At 32.3% G+C, this 21,822-nt stretch overlaps 1 protein-coding gene across 1 annotated transcript; it reads left to right on the top strand.

The window, feature by feature from the left end:
* Positions 1-17,511: 17,511 nt before the first annotated feature.
* On the top strand, positions 17,512-19,040 carry LOC145071329 (RNA-binding protein involved in heterochromatin assembly dri1-like). The gene is made up of 4 exons (XM_079018226.1): positions 17,512-17,650; positions 17,804-18,163; positions 18,330-18,400; positions 18,909-19,040. Exons 2-3 carry the CDS (start codon positions 17,832-17,834, stop codon positions 18,397-18,399), a joined length of 402 nt encoding a protein of 133 aa, XP_078874352.1. The 5' UTR covers positions 17,512-17,650; positions 17,804-17,831; the 3' UTR covers position 18,400; positions 18,909-19,040.
* Positions 19,041-21,822: the final 2,782 nt, after the last annotated feature.

Raw genomic sequence — 21,822 nt, 5'->3', positions numbered from 1 at the left:
AACCTTTGTCAAGGAGCATGATTCTTCCATTTCTAATGTTGCCAAAGCTATAGATGCTTCCACTTCCTCATGCCAGAAAGCTTCTATTGCAGTTGAAGAATCCACCAAGGATTGCAAGCAAGTGACCACAAAAGTCGAAAAACTAATTTATGATGCTCACATTTTTCTAGATTCTCTTCAGGCTGCAGCTCAGAAGAATGCTCAAACTGTGAACGCTTCTGTCAATAATCTTACACAATCGCTTCAGGCTAAGGAGAAGCATTTTGAAGAGGCCCGTCAAAACGTCAAATCTAACTACACCGAGCTTCGAACTTCTATCCATGAGCGTCTTGATAAACTCCAGGCTGATCTAGCTTTGGAAAACAAAGTCATGGATGAACTTGCTCACAAAACCACCAAAGTCAAGACTCAAGATCTGAAGCTCAACCAGGTGCTAAAAGAAAATGATGACCTTAAGTTAGAGTGAGATGTCATCAAAAGCATTGTTGGGGATGTGCATTCTATTCTTTTAAATCTTTTGGAAGCACATGATTTGATCCTTATTATCTCGGCTCGACGCCACTTGGCTGAGAAGTTGAGACTTGCTCTTGACATTCTAAACAGGATTGAAGGTGTTTCGGATATTGTTGTCCCTTCAAAACAAGGGGGAGAAGATGTTAGTCAGGGTCTACCACAACAACCTCCAAAAAGCAAACCCATCTCCTAACCAAAAGTTACTGTTGCACTAAAGGGTAATGAAGCTTCGGTTAGTATGAAGAACAAAGGAAAGAAGAAAATTGGTGATGATGATGAGGTAGAAACCGAAGATGTGGTTGAAACCGAAGAAAAAGCTCCGAAAATCGAGGATCTTAAAATAAAGCGAAATGACCGAGAGCTTGAGGAAAAGCTTCACAAAGCAAATGAAGAAGTAGAAAGGGAGAGGAAACAAAAAGAAGTAAATGATGCTTTGGAATGAAGGAAATCTATGTTCCCTTTGTGGACGATGTAAAAACTTCTAAAGGAGGCAATTGAATCTCCAAGCACACATTGGCTTGAACCGGTCCTCTCATTTGATCTTGTGAATTCCAAGGACTCTCAATTCGATATCTCGATCACCCGAAAGGCGTTTATTTTTCATTGTTTTGAGCCAACTGTTGCCATCCCCTCTTCGGACCTGAAGGTTGATCGAGACCTGATTGAATACTATCTTGCATTCTCTCAACCACAATACTTGACTTGGAGTAAATAGAAGATCACAACAGTCAAGGTGTTGAAGCCTACTTCAGAAAGGAAGTTTATCAATGTCAAATTCAAAGTGACCCGAGGCTCAGACAACTCGGTTCATATGATTTTTCTCGCTGATTTGCCAAATTTGAATCCTTATGACTGGATCCTCCTGAACAATATCTTGCTGACTGATCAACAACAATACGAGCCTATCATTGATCACATCAAGCGAATGTTGGTGTGTTACATTCTTGAAGTCACGAATATGGATTAGGAGATCGCCTCTGCCTTAAGAAAGACGCCCACTATCAAGCCAATTAGGAAGGAAAGCGACATCAACATGATGTTGAAGGGTAAAATTGACCCGAAGTATCATACTGTTATGTTCACCAGGGGCAAAGGCCAAAAGTGTCTGTTCTCTCTTGTAGACAAACACCTGCTCTCCACTTCTTGCCTGGAGCATATTCGCGATATCATCTACAGGTGCAATCAGAACAGTAAAGCTGATAAGAAGATGTTTTCGGATATGCTTCGGTGGTATATTAACTTTCGTCAAACTCTACTTGCCATCATACCAATTCTGTTCAAGACTGTGAAGAAAACCACCGTTACTCAACTGAAGTGATCTTTTGCCTCAATCAGTGGAAATGGGGAGATTGTTGAGTCTAAAGGTTGCGCCATTGGGCTTCACTAGTTTAGTCTAATGTATTCACGGTTTGTGCCTGTCCATCCGTGTATTTGTTATTAGGGTTTAGTATTTATGGTTCATACATGCATCACATTAGAGACGCTTCTTGAATATTTCTTTGATAGTACTGTAACCCTATCACACCTCTACAGTAGAAGTTCTTCGTCGAGCTCTTATGAGGTGTTGCTGTTTTAATCATTCGACATCTGTTTGATTCATTGTGTGTTTGCACTTTGGTTTACTTTCTGATTTATTTGTTAAGAATCTTTTCGATTTTAATAGAGTTTTCAACTCATCAGAATAAGCTTAAAGTCATATAGTTCATACTCTAATTTTCTATAAGGAAGCTTTGAAATAACTGCATTATGTGATGTTTTTGTGTTGTTTTTGCTATTTTTTGTTGATTTTTCTATTTACTTCCTTTTTATGCTAATTTTGTATTGTTTTGTTGTTTGTGTGGTGTTTTAGTTGTAACACCCCGTTTTGAAAAGTACTTCGGTTGTGGTTTCGGAGGCCCAAGGTATAAGCGATTCGGTATTTTATGGGTCTCGAGGTTTATTCTAAAGGTTTTAAGGCTTGAGTGTGTAGTTAGGAGTGTAGGGCTTCTCGCCACCTTTTCATGGATATCAAGTTCGTCGGAAACGGACTTAGAATGAAGTAATTATAGCACTTTGAAGTTATTGGCAATATTGGTCCTAATGGAGAAAGATGGCAAGAAAGGACCATGCATGCAAGGTGGCCAGTGCAAGAGTACACCCAGCGTAAGATGGGGTACACCCAACATAGAAAGGTTAAGTGATCGCGGGTGTGGAGGGGCGTACGCCCAACGTACGAGAAGTACGCCCAACGTATGCTCAGAGTTCCCAAACCCTAATTTTAGGGTGGAGCCCTACATAAAGAGCCTTATGTCTCGATGTCCAGCCTCCATTTCCACCCTAAAGGAGCTACTACAAAACCCTAATTCATATTTGAGTATTCTTGGAGCTTAGAAGGTCACTAGAGAAGCATTTTTGGTGTTGTGGATCCATTTTCCAAACAAGAAATGAGCAAAGAAAGGTGGTGGTTCAAAGGAGAGGTTGCAAATATAGGATTGTTGCTTCATTTCTAACATTTTCAAGGTATAAAGATCTAAACTTGCTGATTATCTTTTTAGATCTCTTAGATTGAGTTTTTGGACCATTTTGGTCCAAAGGTTGAAGCTTTGTGGTTCAATCCGATTTCAAGGACTTGGAGTTGCAACTCTTAGTTCTAAATGAGTCCCTAAGGCAGAAAGTTGGCATCTTGAATATCTTATTGGGTTCATGCATTAGTTAAGAGCATTTCTATGAGAATGGAATATCATTTTTGGAGTTTGGACTTGTTTGGGGCATGAAAAGTCACCAAGTCAGTGACTTTATGGATTAAGACGTTAAAAAGGACTGGGATCTATGATTTTAGCTTGTAGATAAGAGTATTAAGAACTTAATGGGAAAGTGACTTAACAGGGGAGTACATTGAGCATACATGCAGGTACGCCCAGCGTACACACCATTTGGCTAGTACGCTTCGCGTACATAGGAGTACGCCCAACGTACTCATCAGATATGGGTCTTGCGAGTTTGGGCCTCGGTTTGGGCCATGCAGGGGATTTTGGTCCTTTGGGCCTTAGTGGGCCATCAGGAGTCAGATAATGGTGGCCAAGAAGATGTTTGGGATTAGCGTAGGGCCCATTAGAGGGATTGGGCCCAATTTAGCAAATTGGGCCATTAGTGGGCACTAGTGGGCTTGGGAAGCCCATCTAGTGTTGGGCTTTTTTATATTATGATTTAGAGCCTTAGATATGCACCAAGTTGGACTAAGGGGTTAAATGGTCATTTTACCCTAAGAAGGATTATTGTTTTGGACTAAGTGATATTTTGGCATTGATAGCTCGGGGAGTCGAGAGATCAGTAGTTCGGGGATCTGCCAGCTAGCAGCAAGGGGTTATTCGCAGGATTCTACAATCAGCTTTGCGAGGTGAGTTTTCTCCAGTAAGAACGGGTCTGAGGCACAAATGTCGGCCCTTTTATGTATGTTAGTGCATACTGGATTTAGATCCGATGATGGGGGTTAGCCCGATGCAGTTATGTTCCGGATTTCGGTCCGATGCCGAGCGAGGCCTGAGGAAAGATTATAGTTATGTTTCCGAGCTTCGGTTCGATGTCGGGTGGTACCCGAGGCAGTAGTGTATGTTCAGTTATACTTGTTGTCTTTGTGATACTTGTATGTGCCTGGTAGGGAGATGAGTGTGGTCGGGGGCTCGTATCTCATCACTAGTTGAGTGTGGACGGGGTTCCATATCTCATTAGTAGCAGAGTAGGGGCGGGGCCCAAGATATGTGGGGCCTTGAGAGTAGCAGTTATAGTATAGTGATTGTTTGTTATGTATTAGCATGTTTATATGTTATTGTTATGTGTAGCGGGCATGGCCTGGAGATAGGCAGGGCCTAGTAGAAACATATTTGTATATCGAGTGAGGCTCGATGCCAGGCGGGGGCCTAATGGCGGATTCGTCCGATGTCGGGCGGGGCCCGATGTAGTTGGCTAGGCCCAGTGTTTGCAATATGTGTTTATGTGTATGGTATGTGGTAGTATGGAGAACTCACTAAGCTTCGTGCTTACAGTTTTCAGTTTTGGTTTAAGGTACTTCCGGTAGCGGAGGGAGGAGCTCGGGATGACTGCATGGAACACACCAAGAAGTTTTTAGCCTGGGATGTTTACTCTGATAAAAAGAATATGTTTTGAGATGATACTCTGATTTGATATAACGATTTTTGTTTATGAATGAAATGGTTGATAATTATGGTTTTTATTAATGATTTAAAACGAAATTTTTGGTCTTGATTTTTGGGATGTTACATTTGTCTTATTTATATGTTGATTTTGTTATTTATATGCTATTTTGTGTTGTTTTTCTGTAGATTTTGGTGTTTATGTGTTGTTTTGAGTTGTTTTTGTTATTTTATGCTGTTTTTGAGTTGTTTTTTTGTTCTTGTGTTGTTTTTGTGTTGATTCTGTTGTTTTTTCGTATGGATTTTGTTGTTTTTTGTGTCATTATCGGGTTATGGGGAGAGTAGGTTTAAATTTGGTTGATATATAGATAGGTGGACCCAACGGTGATGCTATGGATTGGACCGAAGAATGTGAAAATGAAAAGTATTTGTCAGATATTCTACATGAAAGAGTTAAAAGAGATCCTAACATGGCTCCAATCTTCAAAGGAACCGACTAGGTAGAAATGGATGAACAAGTTTTATGAAATTTGCTATAAGATATGGCCCCAAGAAGTTAAAAGGAAAATACCACCGTATGAGATCTGTGCATACGAAGTTTAGTGAGTTGATCAACCATACAAGCGTCACATGGGATGTTGCATCGGGAAAAGTATTTGCTAATGACACTGTTTGGGATGATTATTTTAGGGTATAAACTTTTTTAAGCTTGATAATTTGTTAATTTAGGCTTACTATGCTAACTAGTAAGGTATTTTTATGCCAAATATTAAAGCGAGAGAAAGTTTTCAAAACATTCAAGAAAAAGGGTTGCAAGATCTATCCATTGTTGAGTCTTGTGTTCAGTAGTTCTACAACTTCTAGTGCTTATCATAATGCATCAACTTGTGCTCCTCAAACATCATAATAAGAGCGTAGAATGGAAGATGAGTACCTAGATGTGGGTAGTGTTGGCGAGAGTGCATTTGATGGGGGTAGCCGAAAAGAAAAACGTAAGCCAAAAGGGGACATTGAGGGTCTACCCGGTACAAGAAGAGAGAAAAAAAGTGATGGAAGCTCCAAGTATGATATCCTTTTAGATGCATGGTCAGACTCAATGATTGCTAGAATGGAAAGGGATTTAGCAAAAGCATAGCGATATAAATCAAAGTATAGAGACACAACAAACACGTTTGTAGAGGAATACTCTATTGGTGATTGCCTTGCTATCTTGGAAGTTACAACCAATGTTAGTTCTAAATCTTACAACAAGGCATTATCATAATTTCTTGATATTAATTGGAGAAAAATGTTCCTAATGATTTCTGAGAATAGGAGAAAAGATTGACTTGATTCTTTGGATGAGTAGTTTTACAATGTTGGGATGTCATATGAAACTTTATACAAATTATTGCATTAGTTTATTTGGTATTTGAATTTGTTGTGTCGTGTGTTTGATGTTTATGTATGAACATGATGTCATTTATGGTACATTTTGATGATATATATATATATATATATATATATATATATATATATATATATATATATATATATATATATATAGTAGGATCAAATAAGAACACCTAAAAGATTGAGAACGCGAGAGCACATCTAGACCATCTAATTTTTATTATGCGTGGCTATAATTAATTGTTATTTTTCTAATTATTAATACATTTAATTTTTAAATTTTAAATTAAAGAAAATTATAAATGTTATTAAGGTAAATAAACATTACCATAATTTTGTAAACTCCTATAATTACTCTCTGCCTCTCTATTTCATTGACCTACTCTCTGCCTCTCTACCTCGCCATCACCAAAACCCTCCAAGGCTTCAACACCAAATCGACCTCCTGTAACTCGATCTCTAGTCGGTCTCCTACAACTCGATTTTAGTTCATCAGTATTCATTGAAGATTCTTGACATGCATCCTTGAATCCGATGGAACAGATGCGTTTTTGGATAATAATTGGATTTTGATCAAGTATTTGGTTCATCAGATTCCAGTTGAAACTAAAAATCAAGTTTTCATTCATTTTCGACTCATAATTTTTTTTTTTTGAAAAATGACATTTGTTCTCGTTCTCTCTTTAATTGACGATATTTGTTCGATTCCTTTCATCGTTAAGCTGAAATTGCCTAAATCGCTTGATTATATCCATTCAATTTTATGTGTTTGGGATTAAAGACGACTCAGAGAGTATTATTGATTTGATCAGTAAGTTGATTTAAAGAAGATTGATCTGTTGTTGATGAATCCATTTGGCAGTTTGTTTATTTAAATGATGAAATATGTTTTTTTTAGTTTGAAGAACATGAAAAAATTTCTTGGTATGGATTTTGATTAGAAAAGGTTCTTGGAATTAAAAGTTGGGGTGTTATGGAAGAAGAATTCAGTTGTTTATCGAATGATTGTAGCTGTTCCAACAGACATCGAAGCATTGAATTTAAAGTCAAATGCAAATGGTCAAAGTTAGTGTTCTTATGAAGTGTCCAGATTCACATGAATTTGGATAGTTCTCAAGTTTGGTCAAATTTGATGCTTTTGCAAATTATCAAAGAAATGTCTTAAGAAGTGGGGATGGATATCGAAGTGTATGAATAGCAATGTATTCATTTGTGAATAGCAGTGTATTCATGTGTGAATGGTTGTATTTATTTATGAATAGCAGTGTATTCAATTATAGAGAGACTGATTTGTTATTTATGAATAACAGTGTATTCATTTGTGAATAACAGTGTATTTTTGTGTGAATGGTTGTATTTATTTATGAATATTGGTGTATCCATGTGAATGAGTGTATTTATTTATGATTAGAAGTATTCATTTTATGAAGAAATGATAACTTTTACACTTTTTTTATTTTCAATTGATGAAAAAGTCATTGAATTATTTGTAAATTGATGTGTACTCATTTGTGATTAGAGTAGTATCAGGTTTTTTGAAGAAACATTTTGTTTGTGAATATAAGTGTATTGATTTAGGATTGTACTTCTATTCATTTTTTTTGAAAAACAAAAACATGAAATAGGAGAAAAAATGATTTTTTTAAAGATTTTTTTTTCAAATTTAAAATAATTTTGAGTAAAAATATTTTTTTATATTCCATTAATAAGAAAAATAAATAATTGAATATTTCTTTGTTTTTTGGTAACTGGTCCTAAATTTAAGGGAATTTGATTGATTTTTATTTTATTTTAATTTAATTAAAATATAAAGTTACTAATATGCCCTTATATATTGATTGTCCAGATCTGTTTTTGCGTTCTCAACATTTTAGACGTTCTCATTTGATCCTTTCCCTATATATATATATATATATATATATATATATATATATATATATATATATATATATATATATATATATATATATATATATATATGAAACTTGATGTGTTATTTACTTGACAAACATTAATTATGAATGATTTATTATGCATATAAAGTGCTACAATGTTAGATTCCTCATATAGTATCTCTTATTCAGACGACGATGATGATATGGATGATATGATGATGTTCTTTTTCATAAAACCGAATGATATAAATTTTATTGATCGAACTCCTTGTAGGACGTCTATGCTAAGTGGAAAAAAAAAATACATTAGAGAGATATTATGCAGGAATCCTATTCAATGTATGAAGCAATTATGATGAAGCCACATGTTTTTTTGAACTGGTGTGATAAACAAAAGATGATGGGTTTGTTGCAAGATTGTAAGGAAGTAAGTGCAGAAGAAGGTTTGTCAATGAGTTTGCAGATTATTTTCATGGCATAACACAAAGACTGATTTCTGATCGTTTTCAACATTCCACTTCCATCGTGCAATAGTGGTTTAAGAATATATTAAGAGCTTTGAAGGCATTTGCTCTTTCAGTAGTTAAAACAGTTGATAGAGGTGAATATCAACCATAAATTCAAGCAAATTCAAGATGGTATCCATTCTTTATGGTATTCATTGATCTCTCCTTGTTAATATTTACACATATATGCTTTATTTCTCTATATATATCTCTCACAAATATATATATATATATATATATATATATATATATATATATATATATATACATATCAATGTTGTAAAAATCCTGATTAGGTCCTGATTAATCTCCGATTAATCCCTACGCACTACTCGACCGATTAGAGAGCGCCTTGCGATTAATCCATGCATACAAAATGACTGAAACAGTAGAACCCGATGAAAATTTAACACTTTGAAGAAGTTATATCTCAATAGAAACTATTTGATGTATGATTAGTGTTGTATTTATCGTATTAACCTATTTTGTTATGATATTAGCGGTATTTATGAACTTTTATATAATATTAGTCCCATTTAATTTTTTAAAATCTAACAAATTAACAATTAGTGGTCCCCGATTAATCTCCGCCTATCCGATTAATCCCTTAACCCCAGTCCATCAACTAGCTAACGTCAAGCGATTTTTACAACCTTGATATATATATATATATATATATATATATATATATATATATATATATATATATATATATATATATATATATATATATATATATATATATAGGGCTAGGTTAAAGTGTTTTTTACATTTATTGTGTACCAGAATGCACCAATAGGAATTTAGTAAAATTATATTATTATTTAATTAAATAATGATAGATATTAAATGATTTCCATAATTGTATGTATATTAAATGATATCCATAATTATAATTTTCTCTTTATAAAAATTAATTAAATCCGTCTTTAATGTCAGCAATAACATTCTTTAAGAATGAATTCGTATCTAGGTTTTTATGTTAGCAATAATGTTATTTTTAGGACTCACTCACTTAAAATACAATAAAGTTGTATGGAATATGAAGAATGAGGGTGTATTCTAGTAGAATATACTCTTGTTCTTCTAGAATACACTCTTATTATTTTATATATGAATTCATTATGAAAGAATATTATTATTGACATTAATTACGAATTAAATTACTTTCTATAAAAAAGAATTATAAATATGGATATCATTTAATATATACTCAATTCTTATTGGTGCATTCTATCACACAATAGATGTAAGAAACATTTGAACCTACCTCTATATATATATATATATATAATATATATATATATATATATATATATAATTTCTATGTAGAATTGTATCGGTGCTATTGATGGCACACATGTAAGAGTTTGGGCTCCATCATCAAAGCAAAAGTCATTTCGAGGTAGAAGAGCAGTTCTTGTAACACAAAATGTGATGGCAATTTGCTCCCATGAAATGATGTTCACTTTTGTGTATTCCGACTGGGAGGGAACGGCAAATGAATCTCATGTATTTTACGATGCTGTTATTAGACCCGAAAATAACTTTCCAATACCAGTTGGTGGTAAGATTTATCAATTGTTTTTTATCGCATTTATTTAATATATTTTTTAAATACTCAACTCATATATATATATATATATATATATATATATATATATATATATATATATATATATATATATATATATATATATATATATATATATATATATTCATTATGTGGTTGTAAATAATTTCTATGTTGTTGATAGCGGGTATCCAAATTTAAAGGGATTTTTAGCACCATATCGTGGTGAACGGTATCATCGTTCAGATTCGCAACATGTTAGTGGAGTTAGGGGAAAGAAATAATCATTCAACTTCATGCATTCATGTGTTCATAATGTCATTGAATGAGCATTTAGTGTTCTGAAAAAAAGATTTCATATTCTTCAAGATATACCAAATTATCCGTTGAGACGTCAAATGTTGATTCCGCATGCATGTTGTGTATTGCATACATATATACGAATTGAAGATAGGGCGGACACTTTATTTACTAGATATGGTGATAAAAATCTTCACAACATTGAAGAGAGTTTGCAAGTGGTTCAAGAGGGGTTTCCTTTGGATATGACGATTCAAGATGAGATGCTTCAAGTTAGAGATTCGATTGCTGATATGTTGTTGGAAAAGTATACAAAACGACATCAGAGACACTTGCTTGCTTGATACTATTATAGTATTAGAAATGTTTTATGGAGAATGTTTTTTTATGTTGAATTTTACATTAAAATTTATGTTTGATATTCTAATATTAAAGTTGTGTTTGGTTTTATGTTAAAATATATTTCGTTTTATGTTATTGGAAAATGTTTAATTTTATGTTAAAATATTTCTAACATTGTAATATTTAAAATACTGAAAATGAAAAGTGATAAGAAAATGCACAACCAAACGTGTTCTCTAATTTTCCAAAATGAAAAATGAAAACTCCATCGCTTTCAACGAAACACGATTTCAAAATTTTCATTGAAAACTGAAAATGAAAACGCAACTCTATTTTCTGAAAATGTTTTCTTAGAAAATGAAAACAGTTTTCCACAACCAAATGCACCCTAAGTATTTTGGAGATGACGACTAGAGAAAAAGAGAGAATGATGATTATGTCTGATTTGTTTTTAGAGATAGAGGGAAATAAAAAATTAAATTTTTTGTTAAAGAGGGAAAAAATAATGAAATTTCAATAAAGTGTGAAAACTGAAATTTTTTAGACGATGGAAAAAATTGAACTCCCTCCAAATATTAGTTTTATTTTTCAAAATTGTCACCGTATAACACTTATATTGACATGTTTTTTTTTCATTTTTATTGTTACTATTTTTTAGGCTTGGCAATCCGGTTGGGTTCGGATTTGTGGGTTGGTGGGTCCGAAAACATAAACTCAACCCAACTCATATATTATATTGGTTGGCAACTCATGGGTTGGAAACCTCAACCCAACCCAACCCATATAATTCGTTTAAATATATGGGTTCGTAGGTTCATAAGTTAATGGATCAAACCCAACCCATATAACTCGTTTAATAAATAAGCAACACATTTTCAAAAATGAGGTTTTTTCAACAGAAATTCATAAAATGATTAAAGTAATTAACATCAAAAAATGAGGTTTTCAATATAAATTCATAAAATCAATAACATCTAAATAAAATTGAAAATTGAAAACATTCATAGAAAGTGAATGTGTTATTCGTTCGTGACTCGTGAGTATCTAAAAATAATGACATGTGTTTTTTCTTTTGTGATTAATGAACCGCAAATATAGATTAGCCACATATGAATATAGAAGTAATACAATGATATGAAATATTACGAATACAAATGAAAATCAAATTTCATTAATAATTAAATATATCAATGTCTTTAAATGTAAATTTCATTATATATATATATATATATATATATATATATATATATATATATATATATATATATATATACGAGTTGGTGGGTTGACCTGTGAACCCAAACAGGATAACCCAACCCATGAAATAAACGGGTTGTTGGGTTGGTAGGTTAACGGGTTGCCACCCTTACTATTTTTTACATTTAGATACACATGAAAATTAAAACGTGAGTATAAAATACTTTTAGTTACATGTTTTATGTTTTTTAAATGTCATAATAAAATATTTACAGTCGCTTGTTGTTATTCTTTTATATTCAAAATCATTAACTTTAGACATACATATGGAATTTAACTGTTATCATAAAACACTGATATTCACATGTTTTTTTAAAATCTCATAATAAAATAATTATTGTCACAATGATCTATCGTGGCTAGTATTTGTCACATTTTTTTATGTAAAATAATGACAAAATGTGTGAAAATAGTTTGCAATGGTGACAGATTTTACTAGTGTTAGTGACATTGTATGATCACTTTTAGTTAACATGTGACAAACATTACTAGACTTTAATTAATGATCTTTAGTGACGCAAATAACCAAAACCATGACCGCCTTTTTAAAAAAAAGTTGTCATATGTCCTTTTTGTACTATTGATCCCTCGTTTCAACGGTGAGAGTAATTACATGAGGCGTCACATAGATCACTGATGCAGACAATAGTGGTGACGCCATTAGTAGCGGCATCTAATATTAGCGGCGACACCACACGACGCCAAACACGTATGTTTTATGTTGCTGCTATTAGTGATTGTCGCTGCTAATGTCATCGCCACTGTTGGCAACATTTCTTGTAGTGAGGAGAGTTAAAGATGATGGATTAAAGAGTATAACACATTGACTTAGGGACTTTCGAAACTACTTATATTTGGATCACCATTGAAGATTGAAGGGTTATTTGGTAATCTTGGTTTTGTTTCAAGATAGTTTGTTAAAAATGTTTTGAAACCATAATTTTCATGGCAATGTTTAATGTCAATTCAACATTTTTAGAAATAATTGCATTTAAATGTGACCTATTAGCACGTTACTTTCCTTTTATACAACATTTTTACATTGTTACCTCTTGATTTATGTTTCATGTGAATTCTGAAATGATCATCGATGTGAGGGCATATGGTTATTATGAATATTAGATGATTATTGCGAATTCCATTTATTTAAGAATGTTTTCTTTTTAATTTGGTTATTTGAATATTACTAGAATTGTAAACCTCTTCACAAAGACATGTGAGTAAATTACATGGATGGTCTTGGTCCTATAGTTTGTGGTAATTTGGATGTTTGGTCCTTAATTTATTTTTTTAACTTGGATTGTTCATATGATTTCATTTTCTTGCGCATTTGGTCCCTGACTAACTTGAAATGACCAATATACTATTATCTATTATTTTTGTTGTTTTGTTTTTTATTAATTTATTTAATACATGTGGGTCCATCATCCTCACCGTTACCCCGACCTCCCTCCACTCTCACCTTCTTCTCTTGAAGGACTATCGACCTTCCCATGCCCCCACCTAATTCATGTTACCTATAACCTATCAATCTTCATATTTGCATAGAAATCCAATACGTTAAACCACCAAAAAAATATGGAATGGAAAACAAATTCTCCGATCCATCAAAATGAAAAAAAAAATATCAATATTTTAAACATGTAATAAAATAAAACCTAATTTCAAATCCTTTAATAAAAATATAAGGCTAAGAATAAGAGGAATCCTTGAACCAAAAGTTTAGATGAAACCTTCTATCAACAAACTTTTGAATCTTTTGAATCGACACTACAAATAAAAAAATATAAAAAAATAAAAATAAAAAATAAAAAACCGTAATAAACTAAAACCTAGAGAATGTGAGTCTGAGCGTTAACTGTGGAAAAGAAGGTGAACATATGAAATTCAGCACACACTATATCGTGCATGATTCAGCTTTCCTCGAATTCGGTTTTTGGATTCTAGCCTTTATACAATTGCCACATTTCCCCTAAATACAATCGTCAAACAACATCTGCAGAATGTTTGAAAGGGTTTCTAATCCATCTGGCTGCAGGTTTCTAGAGAATGGGGAAGGGGTCAGCCACATCGTGCAGGTTTTGATCAGAAGAGGTTATCAGCGACGATTTGAAGGCTTTGGTTGGCTGCGATGACAGTTTTAGTTGAATAGGGGAGGTCGCACCAAAGAGATATCAGAAAAGGGAAGGGGAACTGAGAAAGATGTTCGTGTGGTGGCGACATAGCAGGCGACAGATGTCGGTGGCGGTAAAGGGGGACAAAAATGTAGGTGGAATTTTAAGGAAGATGTGTGGTTCTTGACCGAGAGAACATATTTATTTATCATCGTATGGGTTAGTTGTTCTTGACTGAGAGAACATCGTGTGGATTAGTGGTGGGGAAAGCAAAGAGAGAAAGTTAAAAAGGGGAATGAATACGAGGAGGTGGGCCTCCATATTTATTTATCATTTCTTTTTAATAAACAAATCATAAATGATAATTAAAAGATAAAATAATAGTAAGATGGGCAAAATAGTCTTTTTAAGAGTAACACAGACCAAAGCGCAACAAAATCAAGTTATAAAGATTGTTAAGTTAAAAAAATAAATTAGAGACCAAACGCACAAATTACACTAAACCACAGGGACCATTCGTGTAATTTACTCAAGACATGTAGATATAGATTTCTATTCATATCATCATCTTTCTTCTACTTCTGTCCTTGGTCGATTTTCACAGCCAAGTAACCTCCCTCCATTGTCGATTCTATCAAATGAATAAGAATGTCTTGTGGTTTTTCCCGCAAGGGTTTTCCATCCAAGATTCGTGTGTTTGTGATTTTATGTTCAAGCATCTTAGAGCTCTTCCAATTAAAGAAAGAAGGGAAGTCAAATGTTATAAATAGTGATTGGGTTCTTGCTTATCAAATCGTAAGTCGACAAACAAATGTTATCGAATCAACTAAAAGTTTGACATGTCAGTAAGATTGGTGCCCAGTGCATCAAGTATAGTGTTATCCATCACTAATGTCCACCTGTCACGGAAGAATATTCTTCTTTGAGGAGTTCGAGATATCGAAACCATTTATATCTCTTGTTATCCATTCGTGTCCACGTGGGAGGTATGGTTGTAATTGGTAAAGAATACCCTTTTGTTCTTCAACTGAACTTCCAACTTGCTGTGGGACTTCAACTCCCAAATCTCTTGCTTTTGCGATGAAATATGTGTTGCCCTGAGGTGTCACTAATCATCTTATATGTAGTTTCAAAAAGAAAGTTTTCAGAAACATGCTTTATTTGAAATTTGTTACGAAATGATGACAACATTATGGATGAGAGATTTAGAAAGTACGCATGATTTTGCCAAATAAAATATACGATTAAAGTTAATTTTCAAAATTTAGCTCAAATGTACATATTGATGTTTAAGTTATATATACACACATGCATAAAGTGATGGAGAAAGCAATGTGTATGGCACAAGTGATCGGATATATGAATCTTCGAGTGGGATTTTGAATTATTGCCAACAAAAGCACATGAAATGAATCTTCAAGTGGGATTTTGAATTATTGCAAAAAAGAATCGAAGACATGGCATGGAAACAAAGGAAGAATAGAATTCTCTAATGGTGCATTGCTACGTTATAAGGAATTTATTCGTGTATATGGAAGAGAAAACGAAACTTTTGGTCTCAAATCCAACCCAAACTAAATAAACCTACACAAAGCCACTACTAGAAAAGGCATCACTTGCAATATATAGAAATAAATAGCAAGGTGCTAATCTGTCACAAAACTCTGTGTAACTCCAAAAGAAACAGTGGCAAATTTAAATAAGCAAGAGACAAAACAATCATAGATTCTGTTAATGATGCCAAAAGGAGTCTAAAAAAAACTAAGACAAAATTTCATAATTGGTCCCTATGGTTTGAAAAATATCTTATTTTGAGAATTTTCATGGAAATGTCACGCCACTAGTCCCTGTGGTTTGCAAAATTATAAGAAAGATTCTCCTCCCGTTAAATCTAACTTTTCAGTTGTTAAATTTTAATAAAAATATTATTTTACCCTTGTACCAAATTTGCAATATACTACAAACATCAAGGACCATTTGTGTACTTTTGTGTGTATATATATATATATATATATATATATATATATATATATATATATATATATATATATATATATATATATATTAATTTTATATATATGTATGTATATAATTTCAAGAATTTGTTAACTTTTTTTTTTAACTTTTCGATATATTTTTTTCTATTTTTATTTTATAGTTATACTTATTTATGGTTATTTTTAATGTTTTTATTTATTTTGATTCAAGTAATAAACTTAAATTCAATAAACCATGTCGAAACCGTTTTTTCTTTAATTTTTCTTATTTGTGAATTGAAGTGTTAATGTTTTTTTAGGTCGTTACGGTTCATGTTTTTTACTTGAATGTTTCATAGTTAATATCGTTAGTAACTTTATGTTTGCATTTATCATCATCATTATTATTACTATTTACTTGAATCAAAATAAATAAAAACATTAAAAAAATCATAAATAAATAAAATTATAAAATAAAAATAGAAAACAAAATGTCGAAAAGATAAAAAAAAAGTTATCAAATTGTTGAAATCATATATATATATATATATATATATATATATATATATATATATATATATATATATATATATATATATATATATAATTTCAAATTTACAAAATTACACAAATGGTCCTTAAGGTTTATAGTATATTTCAAATTTGGTACTAAGGTAAAATAGTCTCTTTCATTAAAATCTAGTAGATGAAAAGTTAGCTTTAATGGCGGGAGAATATTTCATGGAATTTTGCAAACCACAAGGACTAGTGGCGTGTCGTTTTTTTTAAAGTCGTCAAAGTGAAATATTTTGCAAACCAAGGGACCAATTACCAAATTTTCTCAAAAAACTATTACCACTCCATAGACATGTAGACAAGTTAGTGACACTTTTGGGCATTGCCAAGTGTCTTTAGTTAAAGGTCATGCGTTTTTTTGTTTTTCTTGGAACGGAAATGTCATGTGATAATACATGACTACATGAGTGTATATGTATAATCAGACACATGAAGGTCATGGGGTCGATACAGTTTATGCTCATATGGCTTCCACGTCATCTCTTTAGTGGGTCCATCCATGTCAACAATCAATGAAGTGAAAGTAAAATGGATATATCATATTCTTTCAACTTTTCTAATAAACATATTGTATAGCCTTCAAACAGCTTACTATGTAGGTATTGGTTAAAATGAATATGATGGCCTTTTATCCAAATAACTCAGTTTATATAAAGAGGTATACTCTTGGTCTCTTGGAACTTAACATGGGACTAGTTTTGCTTCAAAATCTAGTGTCACTAGCTTAATTATGTTTCATCTCAAATGCTCTTTATTCCCAAACTATCGTAAAGAGTTAGGATGGTATATACACATTTTTTCTTCTAATTTTGTAATCCCAAGAGGAGCTAGTAGGATCATGCATAAATTAATACCGATTATACGATTTTGGTTCACATTATTATATCTATGTGTTTTATTCTTGAAGGATGCGTAAGAGATTTGATTGTTCATTGAATTGGGATATTTACGCGACGGACCGGGTTTTTCTTGATTTATTATGAGGGTCCCACTTTTGGAATCCTTTGGCAAGTATATAAACCATTCAAGTTCATTCTGGAGAACCACAAACTAACACATACACCATCTTTCTCAAGGTTAGTAAACAAATGTTATAATCTAAATTCTAAACAACCAAAACCGATTATCTAAATGTCCAACAAAAAAAAAAACTTGTTTCAATTCTTTTACTTGTGATAACATTATTTGAGTTAAAATGTGACAGTTTTGTATCCATTATATTATTTCAGGTTTAATTTGAACCTACAACAAAAGAAAATGAGCAATGGAGACTGGATGTGTGGTGCATGCCAACATATAAATTTCAAGAAACGTGATGCATGTCAAAGATGCCAGTGTCCTAAATTCGCTACACCTACAGAAATGTCGAATTATGGCATTGATAGAACAGAAGTTTTAGCAGGAGATTGGTATTGTTCAACGTTTAATTGTGGTTCACACAATTATGCTAGTAGAACTGTGTGTTATAGATGTGGTGCACTTAAAGATTACACAACAACTGCCATGATAGCAGCATCAACCGCAGGCTATTACACTCATGATTCTAGTGCCCTTCCAGGTTGGAAAAGTGGCGATTGGGTTTGCAATAGGTAACATATATGATATATCTGGTAGAATTTCGAATTAAAAGCTTCAAATTTTGCATGAAGTATTAAAAGGAAAAGAAGAATATCATTTTTCCACTTGCATAAAGTATTTGAACGTGAAATATTTGGTAAAATTTGATTTTGATTTTGAGTCTTGAACTCCGAACAGGCTAGGCTGTGGAGTTCACAATTATGCAAGTAGAATGGAATGCTACAAATGTAAAACACCAAGGGAATAAGGTTGTCCACCAATCTCTCATTTATCTCATTTGAATGATTAACTTTTGAGCATAATATTCTTTCGCTTAAGTCTCAATCAATGACTAGAAATTTTTGAACGATGTGTTGAATTGTATTTAAAAGAGATCCCACGTACCTAGCTTTGCGACATTATATGCTTTCACAATATCGTTTTAGTGCGTGTGTCATTTCTTCTGATCAATACAAAGTTTAATATGAAACCCTTTTTTCCTATATATACCAAACAATCTACATTGCTACACCTAGATTTGATGTCATTTTTATACCATTTGCACCCAAGTGTGTCGAAAATGCAATTCTAGTTGAAAGGATGTACATCCAAAGGCATTTGTAAATCCCACTTGAACTTTGTTGAAGTCATTTTCATTATATTCTTGTTTAGCCAAAAAAAAAGGGTCGATGGACACTTGCTTAAAATCCCCGAATTGTCAACCACCTTTACATTGTTTAGTTCATTAAAGTAGTTAAAAATTCTCTTGATTTTCAGGATGCAAGTGAGTTCATCCAAGAGAGGTTTATGAAGTTGTGACAACAATTAACTATATGTACTCCATTGACTCTTATTCCTTAATTGTATCTACGAGAGTTAATTGGTTCAACGATTTGCTTCTTATTTTCACATTTTGGAATCACTGATTTCTAACTTTATGTGTAGAGAAAAACTCAGTTTGTAAGTGTACTAATTCCTCAAAAACACTTGACTTCCGTCACAGAGAGTTATTTGCATGAGACCCGTTGCCAAAGTGCCATCACAAAACATAAATATCAGATAGAACTTAATTTGTAGGGGACCAAGAATACATAGGACCAAATGCCATTTGAGAAAAAATGTTCCAAAAGCTAGCCGTTGAAAACAAAAGCACGTTATAAAAATAATAGATTTAAGGAATATGTGTGAAACCATCGGTCATATAATGTGTAGTAAACATCATGTCACTAGAATCTAAATAATTATATGCTAATAATTTGGAGATAAGAACCGGGTTCTCTTTGTTTTTGTAAGAGCGGCATTGGTCTTAGTCATTTTACATATCTAATATGAATTATTTAAAACAAATAGATATCAATGAGGATCATATTAACGATGACAATTATGGGTACGATACGAAAAACAACACGAACCCAACACACAAATAAATAGATTTGTCAAGACTTCAACCCATTTAATTTATTTAATTAACAGGTTAACATGACTCGACACCAAAATAAATCGCTTATTTGATTATATGAAACTTCTTTAAATCTTTTAGGTAAATTAGACATGCACCAAAGAAAAATCAAATGTAAATTAAAATAGAACGAGTTATTTTGTAATGTATAACTCACTAATTAGTAGTCTCACTCAATACTTCATTTTAATTTGAATTTTCTCATACTCCACAATTTCACTCATCTGGTTTCTCTTCAATGCTACTTCTAATCTCTAAACTTTTTGTGAATTTTATCTCTATGCCTCCCCCAACTATTACTCTTTCATGTTTTTTCACTTTTCCTTTAACTCCAACTAACCTATTTAGTATTTCAATCTAACACATCACATCATGTTTACAAAGTTTAAACCCTAAACTCGTCAACTATACGTGAAAATAAATGGGTTGACACGAAACGATAATTAAATAAATCGGGTTAGGGTCAACCCGTTTAACTTTCAACCAACCATGAATATGAACCGGACTTGTTTGTCACCCCTAATCATATAACAAAATCCAATGAAAGTCGGTATATATATATATATATATATATATATATATATATATATATATATATATATATATATATATATATATATATGGAAGGGGATAATAGACATGTCCTTTGCAGACAAAAATTCAATATGTATTCAATTTATCAGTATGATGAGATGTTTCCTTTTTACTATGTTGAAGATCCAAGTCTCGTATTGTTTCATATGTGGAACCAAGGGTAATTTAACATCATATTAGAATGTGTATCGACTGTCGTTTTATAAAAAAAAATGACAAAAACAATTTCCTTTTATTTCTGGACAATCTATCTTATTTTTATAGTTAAAATCAAATTTAATATAAGAACAAGAAAAGTGTCATAAGTTATTTACGGGTAAAAACAAATATAACCATCAATTTTAAGTTTTTAGTAAAAATTTGACAAAATTTAAGAAAAGTACACCAATACTCATTTATTTAGGAAATCTCCATTAAAGTCTCAATATTTTACTATAATTCGTTAATAAGTCCCAAACTAAAAATTGTTTGCGAAAAACATGAATTACCAATAAAAATGACGATATGACTATTTTTTCCTAGTGAACCGGTTTCATTGCTGATCTGGTTCATTAAAATCTATTATTTTATCATAATTTATGAATAAGTTCAAAACAAAAATTAAGTGACGGTTTGGTCATTTATTCATATAACATATATTTTACTGGTTTTATTGTTGATATGGACGCATGGCCATTAATGAGGTTGTGAGATGGATACGGTGGGTTGTATAATACTACGTTTACCGTAAAACTTGATATTCATCTCATCAGCTCGTTTATGAGTTATGCATCCAGGTCAGCAATGAAACCAGTAAAATTTGTATTTCTGATAAAAAAACGTTTGCAAATGAGCTGGTGAGATGGATATGTTAGGTTACATAAGATTAGATAGACAATTTGAATTTTTTATAAATTTCAAAAATGACGAAGTTGTTACTAGTTTATGGAATTATTGCAGTCTTCATTGGGTGCATTTCATATTTCAAAAAATATACAATGCAGAAGGATATTAAGTTTTGTGGTAAACATAACATTATATAACACAATATATCAATCTCAAAAACCCAGTTAATGATTATACATCCAAGTCAGTTTTGAAACCAATAACATATATGTTACATGGAGAAATGGTAAAATCATCATTTAATTTTAGTTTGGAATTTATTTGTAAATTATGATAAAATAATGACAAAACTGCTTTGCTGAAAATTGTCACTTTGGTCCAAAAAGTTTTGGACTAGCACCACAGGTCCAAACTTTTCGTTTAGTTGCGAGTTTGGTCCACTTTACTTTAAGAAATTTTGTAATGACGATTTCACCCTTCTTTTTTGTTTTTTTTTTCAGTTTATTTATTTATTTAAATATTTTCATAATTAAAAGAAAATAAAAAAGAAAATAACTCTCTCTCTCTCTCTCTCCCTCTCTCTTTTCTTCTCCGATTGGATGCCAAAGAAACCTCAAGAGTGGTTGTTGATTCCGACGAGGTCAAAAGGGAGCAACAAACCTTGCTTTCATCTTCTTCCTCTGTTGACTAGAGCTGCCAAACATATACATGGGGTTGTCAAAAAACGCAACCCAATAACCCCAAAACATTTTCTTCCCTTGTTCTCCTTCTTCAATCGACAAAGATACCGGCCAGGAAAAACCCCACCGACTG

Source organism: Lactuca serriola, chromosome 8, assembly GCF_051521515.1.
Source record: "Lactuca serriola cultivar US96UC23 chromosome 8, Lser_US96UC23_V15, whole genome shotgun sequence".
Lineage (NCBI taxonomy): Eukaryota > Viridiplantae > Streptophyta > Magnoliopsida > Asterales > Asteraceae > Lactuca > Lactuca serriola.
This window is presented reverse-complemented; position numbering and strand designations above follow the sequence as displayed.

What these genes read in the sequence shown, in the direction of transcription:
- LOC145071329 (XM_079018226.1), top strand. Translation starts at nt 17,832, where the DNA reads ATGAGCAATGGAGACTGGATGTGTGGTGCATGCCAACATATAAATTTC. An exon ending in GGCGATTGGGTTTGCAATAG is followed by an intron (nt 18,164 to 18,329) that starts GTAACATATATG and finishes AACTCCGAACAG; the next exon opens with GCTAGGCTGTGGAGTTCACA.